At 35.8% G+C, this 21,191-nt stretch overlaps 4 protein-coding genes across 17 annotated transcripts; 2 read left to right on the top strand and 2 right to left on the bottom strand.

Annotated features, from left to right (window-relative positions):
* The first annotated feature begins 372 nt into the window (after positions 1 to 372).
* Positions 373 to 8,522, top strand: LOC105121721 (phosphoadenosine phosphosulfate (PAPS) reductase family protein). Of its 5 annotated transcripts, none has more exons than XM_011020472.1 (17): positions 374 to 572; positions 808 to 913; positions 2,800 to 2,845; positions 2,929 to 3,086; positions 3,276 to 3,393; positions 3,534 to 3,616; positions 3,921 to 3,980; positions 4,164 to 4,409; positions 4,956 to 5,052; positions 5,299 to 5,349; positions 5,471 to 5,551; positions 5,897 to 5,968; positions 6,605 to 6,667; positions 6,786 to 6,938; positions 7,703 to 7,760; positions 7,851 to 7,903; positions 8,007 to 8,522. In XM_011020472.1, exons 2-17 carry the CDS (start codon positions 813 to 815, stop codon positions 8,082 to 8,084), a joined length of 1,518 nt encoding a protein of 505 aa, XP_011018774.1. In that variant the 5' UTR covers positions 374 to 572; positions 808 to 812; the 3' UTR covers positions 8,085 to 8,522. The 5 variants fall into 5 exon arrangements, with proteins under 5 accessions (XP_011018779.1, XP_011018774.1, XP_011018778.1 ...); XM_011020476.1 differs by having other exon boundaries at positions 374 to 591; XM_011020470.1 differs by having other exon boundaries at positions 375 to 648.
* Positions 8,523 to 9,445: 923 nt separating this feature from the next.
* LOC105121718 (Thioredoxin superfamily protein) lies at positions 9,446 to 10,715 on the top strand. 2 transcript variants are annotated; one of them, XM_011020466.1, is made up of 3 exons: positions 9,446 to 9,639; positions 9,728 to 9,753; positions 10,198 to 10,715. In XM_011020466.1, the coding sequence occupies exons 1-3, from the start codon at positions 9,481 to 9,483 to the stop codon at positions 10,415 to 10,417; spliced, it is 405 nt and encodes a 134-aa protein (XP_011018768.1). In that variant the 5' UTR covers positions 9,446 to 9,480; the 3' UTR covers positions 10,418 to 10,715. The 2 variants fall into 2 exon arrangements, with proteins under 2 accessions (XP_011018768.1, XP_011018769.1); XM_011020467.1 differs by having other exon boundaries at positions 9,458 to 9,618.
* Positions 10,576 to 12,643, bottom strand: LOC105121719 (S-adenosylmethionine synthase 4). 2 transcript variants are annotated; one of them, XM_011020469.1, is made up of 2 exons: positions 12,432 to 12,643; positions 10,576 to 12,061 (listed from the first exon to the last, which is right to left on the bottom strand). In XM_011020469.1, the coding sequence occupies exon 2, from the start codon at positions 12,049 to 12,051 to the stop codon at positions 10,879 to 10,881; it is 1,173 nt and encodes a 390-aa protein (XP_011018771.1). In that variant the 5' UTR covers positions 12,052 to 12,061; positions 12,432 to 12,643; the 3' UTR covers positions 10,576 to 10,878. The 2 variants fall into 2 exon arrangements, with proteins under 2 accessions (XP_011018771.1, XP_011018770.1); XM_011020468.1 differs by having other exon boundaries at positions 10,576 to 12,064; positions 12,435 to 12,643.
* Positions 12,644 to 13,124: 481 nt separating this feature from the next.
* On the bottom strand, positions 13,125 to 20,562 carry LOC105121717 (5'-AMP-activated protein kinase-like protein). 8 transcript variants are annotated; one of them, XM_011020463.1, is made up of 14 exons: positions 20,213 to 20,562; positions 19,923 to 20,042; positions 19,392 to 19,552; positions 18,992 to 19,312; positions 18,620 to 18,898; positions 17,190 to 17,400; positions 16,653 to 16,713; positions 16,500 to 16,550; positions 16,341 to 16,394; positions 15,642 to 15,761; positions 15,098 to 15,222; positions 14,437 to 14,548; positions 13,964 to 14,119; positions 13,125 to 13,558 (listed from the first exon to the last, which is right to left on the bottom strand). In XM_011020463.1, exons 1-13 carry the CDS (start codon positions 20,344 to 20,346, stop codon positions 14,021 to 14,023), a joined length of 1,848 nt encoding a protein of 615 aa, XP_011018765.1. In that variant the 5' UTR covers positions 20,347 to 20,562; the 3' UTR covers positions 13,125 to 13,558; positions 13,964 to 14,020. The 8 variants fall into 8 exon arrangements, with proteins under 8 accessions (XP_011018765.1, XP_011018760.1, XP_011018759.1 ...); XM_011020458.1 differs by having other exon boundaries at positions 13,125 to 13,563; positions 18,620 to 19,312; XM_011020457.1 differs by having other exon boundaries at positions 18,620 to 19,312.
* Between the last annotated feature and the right edge of the window lie 629 nt (positions 20,563 to 21,191).

Genomic DNA, 21,191 nt, shown 5'->3' with positions numbered 1-21,191 from the left:
TCTTAAGTTAGTTTGGTCCTAATTATCAGGCATAGATGTTTATAATGTTAACTCGGGTTAACTAATACTAGTTTGTTTTTATTATTTTTTATTTTATTTTGTTTTTTCATATAAAATGGATTATGAATTAAAATATATAGTTTGTCCCCTTTTAAAAATTATTTTATCCCTATATTTATCTATTTTTTAAATTTTTTTTTATCAATCTACTATTATTTTTTATTTTTGTAATCAGAATAGAATAAAAATATCTTATCGGACCCGGGTAAAAGCAAATCTAAAAACTAGCGTAAGAATATTATTATTACACGCACACGAGACAAGTCAAGTCTTCGTATTCAATTTACGTGCCATACCCGTTTTCCTATTTCCGTTTCAGAAAAATCTGAATAAAAATCGGTCACCATTTGTAGCTCCCGACTTGTGTCAGATAAACAATCTGTGGCAACTAAGGGGCTCGTCTCTTCTTTTGTTCCAAAATACCCTCTCCCTCCCTCCCTCTCCCCTTTCCTTTTCTTTTTATTTTTCTTCTCTTTTTATTTTTCAAGGCCCATAAATCATATAGAGAAAAGGTTGGGTCTTTATCTCTCTGTAAGCATTTCTTATAGCTTCATACTTGTTTTGCGGTAGACTTTTCAGTCAAAGAAGGTGAATTTCATTTCAAGTTTCTGCAAAATCTAATTGAATCTACAACAACCCATTTGCTTAATTTACGTCAGTTTCAGTTCAGAAAAGTTTAATTTGAGTTCTTTTGAATTTACGAAACCCCATTTACTTGTTTATATTTATATGATTTTTGTGTATCAGGGAAGATGGAGATCGATAAAGCAATCAGAGAAAGTGATGATAGGAGGCTTAAAACCAAGTACAACAACGCCATTTATGTTATCAGAAGAGCTCTTGCTCTATACTCGTGAGTTTTTTATTTTCTCTTTCTTTGTCTGATTTCTTGTAGTTTACCTTACATAACAGTTACGATCTTGGTTGGTATTGAACTGGGTTGGAAATTCTGTGGTCATGTTTCCAAAATATCAAGTCAATGGAAAATAACAGCAAGATTTATGCTGTTTGGATATTGCTAATAAAAAAAGGATGAATGAAACAGATTCAAGGATATGTTCTTGGTTGAAGAGAAGAAAATTTTGAATTTTAAGTAAGTTTTTATTTGCATGCAGTTTGGTGTCAACAATAAGGGTGAAATGGAATCACTTATTGGATATCTATCATCTTAGTTCCTTTTTGATCTTTAACAATGGAAAATATTTGTTGGCTTTATTGTTTTCGGAACCAGTTTAGTTCTCTTTAACCTGAAATAATTGAATGTGAATGACTAAGAATCATGTAAAGCAGTTATTTCATATCAATGAAAGGTTTATCTCTGAAAATGGTAGAAGAAAGTGAATCAGTATACTAATTCCTCATCCCCCAATCAATCCTTCCCGTTGGGTTATTATCCCAATAAAAATAAAACAAAATAAATAATTATAGGAGTAAAATCTTGATAGAGTTTGAAAAAGCAAGACAATTAAAATTTTTTTGTATTTTTTATAGATTTAGATTAAACAAATCAAATATAGGATTAAACAAAAGGATTCACAAATAAAAGTACTAATGCCACAACCAGTCTATAAATTGTTAAAGCTTCCATAGAAGCCAGACTAAGCAATAAAGTACCTGGTATTTTTCCCATTGCCTTGCGATACCTTCTACAGCTTGGCCTGCAGCAGTACCTTGACCAACCCCAGGTCCAATAGAAGTAAGCCCAACAGCCAACCCAGCAGCAATAACGGAAGCGGCAAGTGATATGAATTCATGGAATATCAATTTTTTTTTTTATCAATTCATTGCATTTTTTTTTTGGTTTTGTAAAGAAAGTTGAAATGTGTTTGCATGAAGGCATTTTGATTATTCTCTTTTGGATCTAATGGGTGGTATTTCTTGTTGATACTTGCCTGGATTCTTGTGATTCTTTAATTAAATGGTTTTGCTGCATGTTGCTGCTGTTGTCGGTTTTTTGAATGAGCAATTACATTCCTTTTGAGGACTAATACAGGCATGACAACAGCTGCCAATTTAGTAGATTTTTTTGGGGACAATTTCCTTGTCAAATAACAATACAGGATTTTTATCCTCTGACTGTCTCTATTATACGAAATCTCTTACCATACCTAATGCATAATAGTTATTGGGGAGTGATTGGAGTTTACTCAGTAAATAAAGTAATTCACTTATTAATTACAAGATTTTTTAAAAATCCAACTTATTGGAGGGTGTTGGTATTCTTTCTTTTTTAATTAAAATTCATGGTTTTGTGGGACTGGTGGGGATTTTTTTGAATCTTATGTAGACAGGAGTGAAAATTCCAATGGGATAGAAATACCTTTCAGAAGTATCATTGGCTGATCAGTTCCTCAGAATATCTTCTTTCATGCAAGACACCCAAAAATGCATTTTATTGGTCGAAGGCAGTAATAGACTGCATTTTACTAATATTTTACAGGAAAATACCCCTATCCCATATCTTGATTTAGGCAACCTTTTCTTTTGGGCCTGGTTTGTGAATATAGTACCTAATGTATGCTCACATTGTTAATTGTTAATTTGGAGTTTTTATGATTTCTCATACATTCATATCCAAGCAAACATCAAGCCTGTATAAAATTGACACAAATGTTTAGTGCTCTAAATGCATGGGTTTATGGAATAGCCTTTTTTATTTATTTATCTTTATCCATTCATTGACTGCACACAAGTATGGTGCCTGATTCTTGTAAGTTCTGAAACTGTTTTATTCTGCAGGATTGAGGAGGTTGCCTTCAGCTTCAATGGAGGAAAGGATTCAACAGTAGGATTTCTTCCATATTTTCTCAAGCAATCCTCTTGTTAGCTGTTGTCTTGTCAATGATGACATTAAACTTGTGTGCGCAGGTTCTACTGCACCTACTCAGGGCTGGCTATTTTTTGCATAAAATGGAGCAAAAATGCTCTAATGGGGGTCTGACTAGTTTCCCAATTCGAACAATATATTTTGAAAGTTCTGCTGCTTTCCCTGAAATTGACTCATTTACCTATGATACTGCATCAAGGTGAGAAGCTCTTTTAATGTGCCATGCAAGGAGTTGAATACTTGTTGGTAAAATGTTTGTGCAAAGTAACGTCATTATTTTAGGCTTGTTGGAAACTTTTACACGTTAGCTTATTTATTCATGTTAAATTACTTTATATGAGTACTATTTGGGTCAATTTATTTATGTTGAATTACTTCCTATGAGCAGCTATGGCTTGCAACTAGACATCATTAGTTCAGATTTCAAGTCTGGCTTGGAAAAATTACTGAAGGCTAATCCAATTAGAGCTATTTTCCTTGGTGTTCGAATTGGTGATCCTACTGCGGTATGTTTAACACTTAACCTTGAAGAAATAAAGCTATTTGGTTTCCTACTGTGAGATCCTTTCTGCAATTTTGTGTGCCTTATTTGGAGATTGTGCACAGGCGTGTTTGACAACATGAGGTTTTTCCTTGAATCATGCAGGTGGGCCAAGAACAGTTCTCCCCTAGTTCACCTGGATGGCCTCCATTTATGAGAGTGAATCCTATCTTGGATTGGTCTTACAGGTGGTCATTTAACACTAGCTATAGATCACCTCATTCCTATTTTTCCTTTGGCATTCAATCATTAATATGTCAGTTTTATGCATCTGTTAAATGCATCATCGTTTTTTTAAAGAGCATCTGTTAAATTATGTGGAAAGGATTTGCTGCAATCGCTGCGTCAATCCCGCCTGCCCTTACTTGCATTGCCATTATGTCTTAATATCTCTGAAATTCTTACTGTGATTAAGTGTGAGCATGTTATCTTTTCCTGCATTTATCAGGTTGGCATATGTTTCTGGGCTTTTGACTTATGTTTCTTTTGTAGAGATGTTTGGGCTTTTATCCTAACCTGCAAGGTCCAGTACTGCAGTCTTTATGATCAGGGGTAATGTTTCTCTTATATAACTTCAAATACTGATCTTATTGTTCAAATATATTATTGGTGCAAACATTGCTTATTAATTTTGTTAGTTACTGCTTAATGCTAATATATAATGCATTCTCTCTTGTACGGTAACTGGTTTCCACTTGTTGATAATAACCTGCATGTTCTTTTTTCTTTCCCCAGATACACTTCAATAGGGAGCATACATGACACAGTTCCAAATGCATTGTTGTCCATCAGTGACTCCTCCTATTGCAAAGAAAAATTCAAACCTGCATACTTGCTTTCCGATGGAAGATTAGAAAGGGCAGGGAGAGTAAAAAAGTTTTCTTCTTCCATTAATGCCGTTGGTAATGACTCAGGGAGCGTGGATTCACATAAAAGCAGCTTGCTCGTAGCCTCAGTCATTGCTGTGGGGGAGGAGATTCTGTAAGTCCCTCATTGGTAGATGCATGTTTTTTGTATCCCTGCTAGTTTCTGCAATTATATATTAGTTTTTCTATCTTCCTCATAATCTGGGGATTTTCCTCATTTGGTACTGGCAATTCATCTAACAATTAAGTGGCAGTTGGTTTCTGAATTTTTACCAATTTTATTCAACTATTAAGACATTTTCTTGGGTATGATAACCTTTCCGCTCACTCTAGTTTGATTTGCTGATTTTTATTTATCATTCATTAGATTATGATTTTCATGATCTGTAGTCAAGTTTGCATTAGCTCATAATCCCTCAAATTGTCTTAATGTCTTTTCTTAGACTGCACACAAGTGTAACAAATTTGACAATTGTGGGCTATATTTATTGTGCAAACATTTAGTGGTCATGCATGTAATGGAGACATGAACAAGAATCTCACTATCCGACTAAAATATTTGGGTGTGTTTGCATATGTTAGGCCCTTTATATTTTATTATTTCTACTACCAGCTGTTATTGCTGAAGTTTCTGGTACTTGTTGTCTGTTCCATAGCTCAGGTTCGGCACTGTTGAGGATCAACTGGGACCTTCATTGCGTAGAAAGATCCATTCCATTGGTTGGTCGGTATCACAGACTGTTGTTGTCCAGAATGATGTGAGTTATCTTCTATTAAAATTATCACGAACTGCTGTTGGCTGGTACAAGTTTTAAGCAGCATATCTGTTTGTATGTCATATGTAGAGGGTGGATCTGGTTTGATATTTAAATAGAAGATTTTGTATAAATGATATGATTTGTGTTCTTTGTTAGATGTCTTATTTGGGCTTGCATACAGAATTCAAGCATTTTAGTTTCTTATTTTCACGTGAAACTGATTTTGTGGATTTTTCTTTGTACCAGAAAGATTCTGTGGCTGAAGAGGTTGAGCGACGGAAATCTACCAACGATATGGTATATCCTCACATTCTGTGAAAAGATCTCTTTCTGTTGATTTCCATACTGATATAACAAAGTTAATTGGGGCTTTGTCTTCTTAGGTTCTGATATTTTAATGTCTACTCAATCCTTGTAGGTTTTTATATATGGAGGGGTGGGCCCATTGCATTCTGATGTTACCTTAGCAGGTGTGGCAAAGGCTTTTGGGGTTCGTCTTGTGAGTTTGCCTCTCTCTCTCTCTCTCTCTCCCGCTCTCTTATCCTTTATCATAAGCAAGATCTATCATTTAGCTACATTCATTCTATTTGGTCTGTACAGAATCACTCGCTGTATCACTTAATGAGTGATAATTCCTGGAATTTGAAGAAGATCTTCATTTCATCTCTTAAATTTCTTGGTTGAATCTGACGTCTTGAGAAAGGAAAGGGAAAAAAAAAAAAAAAACAGAGAGAGAGAGATAACAACTACTGCAAAAGGGTGTCATTCAGCTTTTCCCAACTTGTTGATTGCGATGTAGCTTTAATATTTCACTAAATGCACCTCTTAATTCTGTTCAATGTAGGCTCCCGATGAAGAATTTGAAGAATATCTTAGGCATCTTATAGGTGATCATTGCACTGGTGATCAAAATGAGGTAATTTAATATCTGCATTTAGCTCATGATTTGCTACTAGCAAGAAGAAGAAATGGGGTGTCTGTGCCTCATTCTCATTATGTGTTTATTTCACAGCTGCATTCATTTATAATGTGGAAAGATGACAATCTAATCTAGATAATGCATTTGTTGCTGTAGTATCAAATTCCATCTCTTACGAAGATAACTTATATGAAAATTAAGAAAATTGAGCATACACTGGAATGATCTAGATATGGTGCTTTTATTAAAAGAAAACACAAATAAGAAAAATTTAAGTTCATTGAGTTTTACCTTGTTTTGATAACCATATACTAATGGAATGGGTATCAAATGCTTGAAAACTTCCCTAACGTAGGTGGAATCTTATCTGTCAAAGAAGGTTGGTATTCCCTAGATCTTGATGGTTATGTTGCAGCTTGGCTCAATGCTTGGGGTTAGGTTATTAGGTTGCTTTTAAAAGAACAATGTTATTTTTTTATGACAAGGATTTCATAATCCATCTGCTGTTGGTAGTCTCCACATTTTATCTTGTGGTTTGCATTCCTGAAATTTTGTCTGAATATGCAAGCCCATCAACATCTAACAAACTATGCAACTTGAATTTAATCTTGTCCCTGATTTTCATTTCTTCAGATGGCACTGTTACCTGAAGGTATCACTGAGTTATTGCATCATGAAAAGCTGGCTGTGCCTTTGGTATGTATATTGAAGCTAAAATACTGTATTTGTGATGCTGTATATTTCCTCTTGAAGAATGCAATTGATGCTATTTATGACTTGTTTGAATTTTGGTCAAAAAATCGTATCCTTTCAGATTAAGTGCCAGAATGTAATCATTTTCACAGCAACAAATGCCACTGAATTGGACAAGGAGTGGGATTGTTTGATTGAATTAACAAGATCCTGTGGCTTTTTGCCAACGATGGTACCTTATGTGTCAAAGCATCTACAGACAAATCTTTCAGATGTGCGTATCAAAGTCTACCATTTCACTCAGTTTATTAACTTTTACTGTGATATGATTTGATTGTGTTTAGTGCTAGAGTTGAATCAGTTTGACTACATCCTTATTATTGATGTCTGCGTGTATTATTTTTTTCAATCTGTTCCAAGATAACTACTCACCCTGATCCTGTCATCCTTCCTGCTGCATTTATATTAGTTATACTTGGTTCTTGACTGAATTGCAATATAACTTATTTGGTGAAGTTTTTGGTCTGTGCATGGATATCATTGGCATCTAATATATTTTTCAAAATGTAAACGTATCGGCTCTCCTACAAAATTACTTGTCATGAGATTTGAAGACTGTATTGTCAAGATGGTCGTCTTTGATTTTCTTCAAGGTTGGTTGACTGGATTTTGGGAATTTTCACCCATCCATACCTGGTATATGATTTCTTGATAGCATGAAGTTGAATTGCACCAGCAAGCATATGAACTAAGAAACATCTACCGTTTATGTGGAAGTGGTTATAATTTTTGTAGCTAGTACTACAATGTATCGGATTATTTTTTGGTTCATCGGAGGCTCAGTGGAGCCCTGAGCTACAGTCAGGAGAGTTGCCATCCCCCATCCGTAAGATTTGAAAAATTTGAAGTCTTAACTGTGGTGGTGTCGCCAAAATCGGAATGCTCAGATTTTGATATGCTAAATGATGTTGTTATTCTTATGAAGCTAATATTTTTATGTTTGTAGCATGACTGTATTGTTTTTCGCTATAAATGCAGGTTGAAACTGCCCAACCTCTGTCAAAACTCTCTCTTGAATTCCCAGATCTAAATATTGGTAAGATACTAAGGTTCTTAGATTTGTTTCTTGGGTCATTTTTGTATATATAGTGTCTCTCCTCATATTGTTTCATTGTGCAAAATGAAGGGTGTTATCGCAAATCCAGAAAAGGGCCTCTAATAATTAGTTTTGAAGGCAAGGTAAAGGAAATTTTCGCTGTATTCTAACTCTTGCCATTAGAATTCATAAGTTAGCAGTAAGCTGTTCCTATAAAAGTGAGCAACTATTGAAAACTGATTGCAGGATCAGACACGGATTGAATCAGCTGTAGAATCACTATGCAAGTTGTTCCATCCAGGCACTTTCTCTGGGATTTACTAAGTTGATGGTTTTTCTCAATCTTTATTTCCGTTGCCTGTGAAGCTTCAGAATCTGGCAAGCTTTATCTGATAGCAGCAGCACCTACACAATTATAGACGAATGAGATCAGAAGGGGTTTTATTGGGAATAGAAAAGAGAAAAAGCCTAAAATGGAGATGGAGAATGATGGCTTTTGAATAACTTGTCAAAGCCCGTTTTAGCGGAAGAGAAACACTAGTGCTGCTTTCATGATGAAATTTGATTAAAGAACTTCTTATTTGCTTTTAGGCAAGAGCTAAATGAACCTCACAGCTCCATTTCCCAATCAAAGGGTCTCTAGTGTTGAATAACCAGTTACTGTCCAATAATAAGCTTATCTTTACTTATCTTCAAGAGCTTTTTGGTGCTCATTTTCTTTGTACTTCATAATCAATACCGTGAGAACCGTCATCGGAGCTATTTGTGGACTAGATGCAGAGGCATAGAAACTGAATGCTCATGGATATATTATTAGACGAACGAAAATATCCCCTTTTCTGCCGAAGTGTTATTTGATTTGGGAACAGTGCAAAAAATGCATCTGATAGTTGTGACTAAATTACGAGAAGCTTTTCACAATAACCTAAATTTTAGCGTTGTTTCCAGCAATTATTCATGCTAGAGAAGCTGATGACGAGGACTTCAAACTAGCTATGTTCCAAGAAATCTCATCCACGAAGGATTAGCCCTTAGAAATCGTTCGATATTTGAACAAGACGGGTTTGGCACCTCTCATTCTCAAATCCAAATAGTCAGCATCTAGCTATGGTTAGAATTTCAAGGCAACGGAATATAGACGTATTTAACAAGATAAATCAATAAGAGTTGTTAAAGCTGATTAAATATCTTTGCAGAAAGACAGTTGATTATTTTTCTTTTATAAGAAGTAAAAGATAAATACTCGTGTAAATATTTTATTTTGGCTATTATTTTTATTTTACATATTTTCTTTTATTTTTCATTGAGGTTAATTATGCTAGCTAAATATATATGATTTATTTTCTTATAAATTAACCACGTAAATTAAAAATTTAGGGATCAAATGAAACTTTTGCATGTTTTTTTACGGAAAAATAATCTATTTCTTACTTTATATCAATCCTGGTCTTGTATCTCAAATGGTTTTTTTTTTTTTAAGAAGCTAAAACTCTATTTTATAAAATTAGTTATTAATTCAATGTTGTAATACTTAAAGACATCATGTAAGTGAGAAAACATATCAAAGCTTATATATGCATGTAACGCTATGAAAAAATATCTTTGAAATTGAAAAAAAACATTCATGACCGAATTGCAAACCTTATGAACTACAGGGACCAAAAAAAAATTGGACAAAAAGCATAATAACTCTGAACGGAAAAAAGAGCGGTGCAGGAAAATGGAGGATAATACAAAGAAAGGTTTAGATGGCACTGGATTGGAATTGCCAGTGAATCTCCATGGCAACCTCAAAAGTGCTTCTAGCGATCAAAGCCACCTTCAAATTCTTCACGATATCAAATCTTCCAATACCCCTGTGATTGCATCCTCTTCTCTGGCACTGTTTTTCGCCTTCAAAACATTTTCTTCTCATTTCCTTTCATTTTCAGCGACCTGACTTTCTTTAATTTCTCACATGTTTGCAGGCAGTTATCAACTATGGTGCTTCATGGTACGCTCCCGCATTCTTCTTTCTTCCTCTCCACGCTTATCTCACCTCTTGTTTATGTGGCTAATGCACGCTAGGTGTTTGATGTCAGACTTCTTTGAGAACTGTCCGTGTTTCTGCGTATAATATTAGAAATGATAGATAGACTGCACCACTGCGTTTTCAATCCAAATATCTTGTAGAGAACGAGGATTAGCTCATCCATCGGGGGTTTTTGTTATTCAAATATTGTGTAACATCACGTGCCGAATCTCGAGATTTATTCACATATTTTTAGTTTCAGTCAGGGGTTCTATGTGAGACAATAGGAGGGTGGGGTGGTTTTGTTACACATCATTTACCGGCTAAGCCTTAATGTAATGTAGCGGGCTGAGAAAGTTCAGACAGCTTCGCTTTACGAACTGGTTAGATCACCACAACATCATTACATATCTGTTGTGTTTTCAGGTGTCGCGTGTGCAGCCAGATTCTTCCTGCGTTTTGCCAGCTGAGTAACAACTTCCCGAAGCTTTCTTTCGTATATGCGGATATTGATGAATGCCCGGAAACCACTCAGCATATTCGCTACACACCTACGTTTCATTTTTACCGCGACGGGGAAAGGGTAGATGAGATGTTTGGTGCCGGAGAAGAGCGCTTGCACGATCGCTTGTGGTTGCATTCGTGAAATATGTAGTAGGATTGTTTATTATCAATTTGATGTGCGCTGTATTTTCTCACCTTTTCTGTTTAGTGTACTCGTTTCAAGCATTGTAGACTTGTATGTGATGATTGAAATTAAAGGCTCGTCTTCATAAATAAATAGATGGATAAAATAAAGCAATATTTTGTAAATGGAAACAAATAATAGCTTCAGAATTGATCAACCCAGATAAATGACACGTTGGAAAGTACAAAAAAATGTAATGAAAATTGATGAATACGGTTAACGTCTATTCCTTAATAAAGGAATAACTAGAAAAAAAAAATTAAAAAACTCCTGAATCCCGTCTCACTTGAACCCTTGGAACATGTTCATCTCAGAATCACTTGCATGTGCTGAAGAGTCTTTATTATATCCCCCCATAAGCAGAATGATGGCTACGATGATAACCACTTCCAGGAAATGTATCAAGCCAATCCCAAGACTTAGGCCTTGGGCTTGAGAAGCTTGACAGTCTCCCATGTGAAATCTGGGTCATCACGTCCAAAATGGCCATAAGCAGCAGTCTTCTGGTACCTGGAATTGCCTCCTCTCATCAAGTCGAGGTTGATAGCAATCATTCCAGGCCTGAAGTCGAAATTCTCCTTGATCAATTCCAAGATATCCCTGTCTGGAATCTTGCCAGTCTTGTAAGTGTCCACAAAAACTGACAATGGTTCTGGCACACCAATTGCGTATGAGACCTGCACAATACAGCGCCGAGCAAGACCAGAGGCCACCACACTCTTGGCAGCCTGCCTAACAATGTATGCACCACTTCTGTCCACCTTTGTGGGGTCCTTGCCTGAGAAAGCGCCTCCACCATGAGCACCCCATCCACCATAAGTGTCAATAATAATCTTACGACCAGTGAGTCCTGCATCTCCATGAGGCCCACCAATAACAAACCGACCAGAAGGGTTGAGGTGGAAGATGGTCTTGTCGTCAAGATATTGAGCTGGGATAACAGGCTTAATCACATGCTCTTTCAGGTCCGCTGCAATCTGCTCATTAGTGACATTCTCATCATGTTGTGTTGAGATAAGAATCGTGTGAACCCGGATAGGCACCATGGCTCCACCTTCATTCTTGTACTCAACAGTAACCTGGGTCTTCCCATCAGGCCTCAACCATGGGCATGTCTTGTTCTTTCTCACCTCAGTTAGCTTGGCACCAAGCTTGGTGGCGAGGACGTGAGTTAATGGCATGAGCTCAGGTGTTTCATCAGTAGCATAGCCAAACATATGGCCTTGGTCACCAGCACCAATTTCCTCAGGTTTCTTGGTGAGGTGTCCATGAACTCCTTGGGCTATGTCAGGACTCTGCTGTTCAATGTTGACAAGGACCTTGCAGTTGTCAGCATCGAGGCCAACGTCAGCTGATGTGAAGCCAATGCCTCTGCAAGTATCCCGGACAATTTTCTCGTAGTCCACGTTAGCCTTGGTTGTGATCTCACCAAAGACCATGACCATGTTAGTCTTTGAGCAGGTCTCACAGGCAACCTTGCTCTCAGGGTCTTGCGCAAGGCAGGCATCAAGGATGGCATCCGAGACCTGGTCACAAAGCTTGTCTGGGTGGCCTTCATTTACAGACTCAGAGGTGAATAGGAAGGTATCCATGTTAAAACTGGACCTGATGAAAATTTATAAAAAAAAAGGAAATAAGGATTTATTTGAGAAACGAAAAAAAATAAAATAAAATAGATCCATTAACTAATCAATCATTCTTTGATTCGCCCATTTCAAACCAATATATACCATCACTGGTAGTTGGCTTTGTATTCTGTTTCTATTTTCAAGATTTCGGAAACATAGAGAAAAATGTTTGTTTTGAAAAATATTTCTGTTCCCAGCCAAACTAAATATATAAAATACCAATGTTGTCGCTTTTAATCTCTCTATATATCAATCCAATAACACAAACAAAACAAAACATGAACAGCACCAATCAATCTAAATCCTAAAATTGAAATGAACAAAACAAAGAAATGAAGGAGACTGACCTGTGATTGTATGTGCAGATCTCAAATGCGAGAGCGAGAGCGAGAGCGATCGCGAGCGAGAGAGAGACTTGTTTGAGATAAGTATGCCTATATATAAGAGATAGAGAAGCGTGGCCTCGTTTGACTCGCTCTCTGCACTCTTCCTCACCTCTTTTCTCTTCGATTGTTTCCCTTTCCCCGCCCTTTTCGCTTTCCTTTCTTTCTATTTATAGCCTACTTGGTTTTCTTCCACTGTATTTTCGTCCACATTCGTCACCCCATCCCATACCATTCAATATGTGGGACTATGTAGGCAGCGGCCTGGATCATCGTCCCTTTTTTTATGATGAAAGCCTGAGACATGGTGGTCCCCTGGTGTTCGGTGGGTAGGGCCCACTCCCACCTAATTAGAAAGACAGTGGAGCCCCACTTTACCCAGATCCGATCTTGACAGCCGCGCGTTGTAAGGCCGTCATCACATGGGTTCGTGGTCCCTTCTTACCTATCATGTCACCTGGCTCCACCTTGTTTCCTTTGCTTTCTTTAATTAAAGTGGTTTCTTAATCCTAGATTTACATTCATTAGATATTAGATCAAAAAAAAAAAAAAACAAAACAAAAAACCCTAAATATATCCTCAAAGTTTTTTTTCATACGATAAAAGAGTTTTATTTTTTGATAATTCTCGAAAGTGATAATCCTCCTTTTTTTCCCCTCTAAGACTAACACCTAAAAGAGGCAACTTGAGAATTGAAAAATGCAAAAATCAAGGACCGGAAAGAAAGACGTCCATTTCAAATCTGATCTACTCGAGGTTTCTTATATCTCGCCAGTTAAAATTTACAAATGCACATTCAGCAGCCCATTCCTTCTGCGAATCTTGCTATGTCCCTCTAGCTAGAACAAACCTGCAGGCATGTGGCACCCCAGGAGTGCATCAACGCTTCGACTTCATCCCTATGCATAGCATAGCAAGTCTCAGGTTTCTTCTTGCTGCTAACCAGGTTCTTGCAAGCAATGGATTTTGGCTTTATCTTGAAGAACATGGAATTATAAATACTGCACAGAAGCTAAGACCCTTTCTTCGCAGCTCAAATGCTCACCATCTATACGGATATTTCAACCACCCAATCTATCATGTCATGTCTGTACTGAAAAGGAGACTGGTTAAAAGAATGCATATGATGTTTAAGGCAATAGAAGAACAATAAATGCCCAATATGAACGCAGAGAGTAATCGCTCATGGTAGTAAACAGAAGGAATTAGGAAAATCACACCTAGCACTGGAAACTATCGCGATTTAATTTTTTAACAATTATGCATGTTACTCTACATGGCGGAACCAAGTAGAAAAGAAACAACTTTTGTGCACTCAATGCCTCTGTTAAAACCGGGTTGGATCTTGGCCAACGATGCTTGGATCTTATCATGAAAGGTACAAGACTGGGTTGTAATCTGCTAAACAAGGGTAGAGAACAGATGCTCACCACGCCCAAATTGGTTTGTGATTTGATACTCAAGAAAATGTCATATGTAACTAGTCTATTTACCTCAAGTTCAGAAAGATTGCTAGAGTATCCTTCCACCCAGAATGCCGAAATACAATATCATCTGTTGACTCGGAGAACATTGTTACAAATTCCACCCTTGGTAACCGATTCCATCTGAGGATCAACCCTCCAATGGCCATCAACAATGAATTTTATCTGCTCAAGCATTATGTAAATTGTTCAGATAATTATTACAGATTAAATTTTGCATATAACACTTCTCCGATAGAATTTGATAGACAGATCAAGTTCGTGTTATCTAAAATTTAAATTGAAGTCCTAATAATTTTTAGTCTCCTATATAGCAGAACATCTTTCCCAAATGTGATGGCGTCAACATTGAAAGGGAATATTGGTGTATTCATTTGATACATGATTCTGCTGGAAGCAAATACATGAGCTATTCCTGGTATCAAAGTTACTTATCTTTCGAATGTAAAAATGAGGTTATAGCACATATAAGGAGTTCGCACCTCATATACCCCAGGATAAAGCCACAGCATTGCTGACCAGAGTCTGGATTTCCTGGGCAAACATGCATCGCAGTGAGCTCTGGATTCCCTCGCAGTTAAAACAAAATACAGACTATACAACCTCTCCAGATGTCAGTATAAGAAACATTTCAATATGGCAATTACAAAACATATGGCATGCAATTGGAATAATAGCTTCATAGATTGGCAAGGAGGAAAAAACCCCTTGACCGAACCCTTTCTGAAAAGACAGGAACCTGATAATTTTCCAGAGTATTCAAGTTTCCTATATCTACCTTTCCAAGTTACACTCTCTAATTAGAGTTTTTCCTCTTTGTTGGGCGAAGTAAAAGCTTATATTTTATCAAATTCATGCACTAAATAATGTCTACAAGCTCCGTGAATGCCAACATTATTTAACAATGGTCAAATGCGCCAAAGTTATGCCAAATGAATATATTGGGACTCGATTTGAAAAGGAATTATCTTGAAACATGATGCAGTGTTCCAAGTAAGCAATTTATTAGCAGGACATGTGACAGAATACCTACACAATCAATATATGAGGTTAATTTCTCCAGAGAAAAACATTATTTAGCTCCCCAAAAGTTATAATTGATCACGTATGCAATAATTAAAAGAAGAGAGGATGTTAAAAAACCTTGATCCAAAATGATCTTTGATGCTAGAGGATGGCTGAGGATCCAGTCTAACCGGGTGATGCCAACCATTGAAGCTACCTGCTACCTCCACCATTTCACCATTCCCACAATACGCAACCTCAACCTGTAAACTCAGATCCTCACTCAGTGGACTTAACAGGTAATAATCAATGTATTGGTCTATTTGACAAGGATTACTAGATTGGTCATTTGTTTTTTGTCCAGTTGGAGCAAATATTTTCTACTTTTTCTTTCAATTTGTCGGTAGAATCAGGAAGGTTTCAGATATATTGGGAATAAAAGGGTATTTAATCATTTTAGGAAGTTATACTGCAGAAAGTATAATTCTTCTAAAAAGATTTATGTGATTATATCACTCAGAAGTAAGCAACATAAAGTTTCAAATAGTTAGCTCAATCTCTACAAATTATTTTGTTTCATTTAATGATTCCTTTATTGGTAGCACATTCAAAATTGTTAACTACCAAGCCATTTTGTTTTTACAAAATACAGAACAGGTGCAAAAAGATTCAAAAGCAGTACCTCCACTAGTCCTGCAAGGCTTTCTTCAGCAACAAGTAATTCAGCATCTTTTTCTGAGATAAGTTTTTGCGCTTTGCTGATTTCTCTCTCAGCCTTGGTTTGCAAAGCAGACAAAGCAATCTGTAGAAGAAAACTAAAAACAAAATAAATAACTGAAGAGTGCCCTTGTAAGAATTAATACAGTGTTTAACATTCTGGTAGTAGTTGCTTTTCAAACTACTTTTTGCTTTGAAATCATCAAATTAATATTTTTTTATTTTTTAAAATTTATTTTTGACATTACGATAGTAATTGTTTTTATTCTAAGTTTTCATTTGAAACCATCAAAAAATTGAATAGAACCCAACCCCCCTCCCTCCTAATATTGACAAACTACCTACTATCAATGACTTACAAGCTGCAGATTTATATTCAACTCTACACAACCAGAGGATTACAGAACGTTTATGGTCATATTGAGACCAAATCCAAGGTGATAAATTGGTTGTGTGGGGGTTCCTCATTGACATTACAGGAATTCACTACTAGTCAAATTTGTCAATGTTTGCCTCTCAAGTTTTCATGTATGAAGGTATAAGCTGCATCCGATAACCATGATGGCATTGTATATTCTTCATACAAACCTAACCAGTTGCAATGAGTGGATGCTGAGAATGATTTCAATATCAGCCACTAGCAAGGCTACTATAGCTTACATACCTTTTCCTTTTCAATCTGTTCCTTCAACTGGGATAATTCCAACTCTTTCTGATGCTATTATACCAAAAGTCACAAGAAAAAGTTCAATTATTCCATACAGTGAAGCTTCATATATTAAGAAAGCAAGATAAGGCTTGGAGAGAACATTAAAATGGATACCAGTACGAATTTGAGGTGATTAATCTCAATCTGATTGTCCTTTTTGTTCATCTGCATGACAGAAACATGAACACCAAGAAATAGAATATAAAATAAGCAGGCATGAAACTTGAACAGGGTATCATAATGTGACTAGTAATGTTATATGATGACCTCTATATCCAAATCCTGATCAACATCAGCACCAGCAAGACCTTCAGCTGGTGATTCATTCCTATACAAAAGCCAAATAGTGAAAGAGAAAAAAGAGAAAAAAGAGTAGATTACAAAATTTCCCTTTTGATCCCAGTAGCTAATACAATAATCAGAAGTAGACAGGAACATGAATGGAAAAAAATATTTAGAATCTTTCGACAAATTAGTTTCTTTACCAAAACTAGACAAGATAAATCTCCAAATTTTCTTTCATTACTCAAAGAATAGAAATAAAGTGTTTCATTGAAAAAGGCATTATAATATACAACTGATGAAGAAACATCATAGAAAAAAGCGAATCTAGAAAAGTAAAAAAACAGAAGTAAACACATGCCTTAGTCAGAAATAAATATTACTAGGAAGCTCATAGAATTCAAAAGCAATTAAAGTAGCGCTGGATCACTATTCATAAAGGAAATCTAGCCCTGCAAAGAATTAAATAAAAACAGTAACTTCAAAAGGGAAATACTTTGAGAAAATTTACAATACACTAACCTGAGGGCACGGCTTACTGTCACAGAAGGCACAACTTGCATGGATGTTGATAAATTTTCATTTAATGTTGAAGCAGTATCACTTTCACCAACTACATTTTCAAAGTTCTCTTCAGATGAGATCTTTGAATGATCTTCAGCAATGTTTTCTGGTTCCCTAAATTCCTTGCTTTCTCCACTACCACTCTCATTTGACAAGCCATAGACATTATCTGATAATCAAGAAGCTCCACAGAGTCAGCTTCAAATTCCAAAGGCACCAAACATAGAAAATATCAATTTACTCAAAGTCAGCCAAATATATCTTAAAAGATGAATATTGATGCCAGACCCCACTCCGATGTGTGAAATCAAGTACTGAATGCATCTATACAGCTAACAAGAAAAGGCATGGAATTTCATGATGAAATGCACAGTAGATAATTCAGTTATAATACAGTTTAAATCCCAGAAGTAAAGAAAAGCTTCACCAGGGGCTACAAATGAGTCGATGAGCCAAGTCAACACAAGCTTTCATGTAAATAGGGTTGGCTCAACTAATCATTTGGAAAGTTCAAACCCCCCATGTATGTGATCAGCCTAGGGCATGGAGCTGAAGCTCGACTCATTTACATTTTGTTAATCAAAAGATTGGTCTGAGCTCCAATAAAACTTGAGTTGTTTAGATGGACAAATGAGCCAATAAATAAGTTGAAATTCATGTCTTACGTAATATGTCATGTCTCAAAATAACAACACACATCATAGGTAAGTTATTAAAAGAATTAGTTGAAAATAAATATTTTCACAAAATTTGCAAGCTCAAAAGTTTTTATATGCCCAAAACCTTAAGATAAACTAGCACAAGAATTTAAATGTTTTTAGAAAATAAAAGCTTTTGAAAGTGCCAGATCACTAGAGCTTATAAAACTAAATGAGCCAAACATCGCTCAAGCTCAGCTTCCTCTTAGAAATGACCTTGACTTTGCAACCTTGATAAAGAAGCTTAAACAAGCTTATTTTTGGACAAGCTTCATGCAGTTTGTGGGTGAATCAACTGATTTGCACCTCTAGCCTCACTGCAGGACTGAGTCCACTTGGCAATTTTAAATTTTCTTAATCGTAATCAACTAGGTAGCAGCAAACATGTATCTCAAGACAACAAACATCTGTGAGCATCTCCCCATTGGAAGCTCATAATTCACAATACAAAATCCCACACTACAATTACACCCAGCAACATGCATGCTAAAGAACACCAAATTTCTGGATGGTTTTCCTTTTAGGGCTTCTAGACACCATAATACACAAATAATTTACACCCCTATCAAACCATTTCTTCAATTCTTTACTAATATATTTTAGGCCTGCATTGAACACCTTATGTGCATTTCAGAACAATCAGTTTGTTCTGTCCTTCTTCCATAGGCCAATAGTAATTAGTGAACTTACCTTCAATGGTATCCAAATCTCCATTCTGAATGAACTTTGCCACCTTTTCCACCAATGATGAATTGGCTGGCATGCAACTATTATTGTTATCAATGAGACCCGAAATATTTTTCACATTGGCATAATATTGTGTGTCTGAAACCCCACTCAACAATGACATTTCTTCCGCTCCAATGCTGACCTTCTCATCCTGAACTGAATCATTTTTTACTTTTTCCTCAAAGGAAAAAGTAGCTGAAGTTTCTACAGGCATGGAAGTATCTTCATTGGAGTTGAGATCTGGATACACATTCAAGACACCAAGATTGCTGTCAGCAATGGAAACTTCTGCTGACAAGGAAAATTGTTTGACCATGCTTAAGTCTTCTTCACCTTGCTGTTCCACATCATACAATGAAGTTGACATGGAATTATCTTCAACCATACATTTAACTTCCTCATCTTGTTGTTCAAAAGAACTTAAGGATGACGACAACAGTCTATCTTTGACTATGATTTGAAAATTTTCATCTGGCTGCTCTACATCATACAAGGCCTTCTTCTCCAATGTCAAATCGACTGGCGACTCTATTGGCATGCAAATCTGCCCACCAGATTTGTGTTCCAGCTCAAAATCTATATTTCCAGAATGGTTCTTGGTGATAGTAACTTCAGTTGACAAGGAACAATCCTTCACCTTCTCATCCTGACCTTCTAAATTATGTGAGGCTATCAACAACAATGGAACTTCAACACAAAAATTCAAGCATAGAAAAAAGAAACAAGCATTAACCTGTTGCTATAATATCTGCACTATGATTGATTGTATCCTGTCCTTTAGCTAAATTTTTCTCCATATTAGGCAGCTCATCACTGTCTGATTCAGTTGAACTTGAAAGAAGATCTCTAATAAGTTTATATCCTCTCCGTCTCACAACGTTTGCCAGGTCATTCCTATGGAATATTCAGACAAATAGAAAGAAAACTATGTCATATTCTATTTCTTGAATAAAAATGACTGCATTCATGTAAGCACGAGTCCTTTCTTTCCAGAAGAACAGATGATTTCAGATAGACATCTTTCATAGCCAAGTTAGGTGCTCAAATAAGCGATTATTGATAATACTTGCCACTGAACTGTTCTAGTTGCTATCATAGTAAATGAATTTCACTTCTTAGTTGCTTAAAATTTCATTAAATTTCTCTTGGACATTCACTTCTAAAGTGAATGAAGTCCCTGAAATTTGCAAGAACTTCACAAGCAATTCAAAAGCAACATATTAATTAGAAATGAAGTAAAGAAAGTAGCAATGTAAGAAAGAACCTTCCATGATCTTGAAGCTCCTTGATTGAAGGTACATGACCCTCTGGCAGTCCAAAAGTTGATACAAATTCACGCAAATCGTTGCAAAGCTCCACATTGTTCTTTACCTTCCGACTACCCCTAAAATCACCCGTCCAAAAAAAAACAAATCGTTGCAAAGCTCCACATTGTTCTTCACCTTCCGACTACCCCTAAAATCACCAGTCCAAAAAAAAAAAAAAGCCCATCAATCAGAGAAATAAATAGAACCAATATCAATAACTCCATAAAGAATCGAAGGACTAAGAAACCTGGGTTTCTTGATTGAACAAGCACAAGTTGCGAGATTTATTTCTCGTTGTTGTAGTTGTTGTTGTTTATGGTACAAGAAGGGCTTGTGGTAGGAGATTGAAACGAAGGATGCGAGTTTATAGAGTGTTGCCATAGGAAAAGGCGGAGTTTGAGTTCTGCAGAAATGAGGAGCAGATTTTGGTGCAGCAGTGTTTTATACTCCCTTAATAATAGTGAAGAACGGTTGGGGTTCTAAGCTATCTATCCAGTACTCTAGAGCGGTCAAGAGAAACAGAAACACTGGCAAGCCCTTTCGAGGGTGACACTGACACAACTGAAAGATTCTCAAACTTTTTTTACTTTCAATTAAATCATTATATAGCCATTAGATTCAATTAGATTTTAAATTATCATAAAATATCACAGTGATGGCTGAATTATAACTAAAAGCAGGTGATCTATTGTCAGCTTAATTACAAAAATAAAAAAGAAAACAGCTTAAATAAAATTAAAAAAATAGCCAAGGAGGGAACAACTTTGTAAGACTTTCATTTGTGTTCAGCTCTTTTATATCTCTTAAATCTACTCATCTCACTAATAGTATTTAAATATTGATTCAATTAGAAATAAAATTACCAGCGGAATCACGAATAAAATCATGTTGTCAAAAGGCATATAATTGGTGATTTTTATTTTGTTGGTAAATCTTTTGATAATATAATTATTAATAAATTTATAAATAAAAATAGTATGTAAATCAAAAAACTTTGTTAGCTTTAATTTCTTCAATAAATTTATCAGTGATTATAACATATCACTAATAAAATAAACAATTAGTAAGTCCATAAATAATAATATGTATATTACTTATATAATTAATTAGTTAGAGAATTATACCTAACAATAAAAAATTCTAATTTTTTTTTTCAAATTCTCAAGAACTCCTAGGGGACTTAGTGCATCAATAATTCCATTGATTTTTAAAATTCTACTGATAAT

This window comes from Populus euphratica, unplaced genomic scaffold (genome assembly GCF_000495115.2).
Source record: "Populus euphratica unplaced genomic scaffold, PopEup_1.0 scaffold46.1, whole genome shotgun sequence".
NCBI lineage: Eukaryota > Viridiplantae > Streptophyta > Magnoliopsida > Malpighiales > Salicaceae > Populus > Populus euphratica.
The sequence above is the reverse complement of the archived record's forward strand: the minus strand, read 5'-3'. Positions and strand labels throughout refer to the sequence as shown.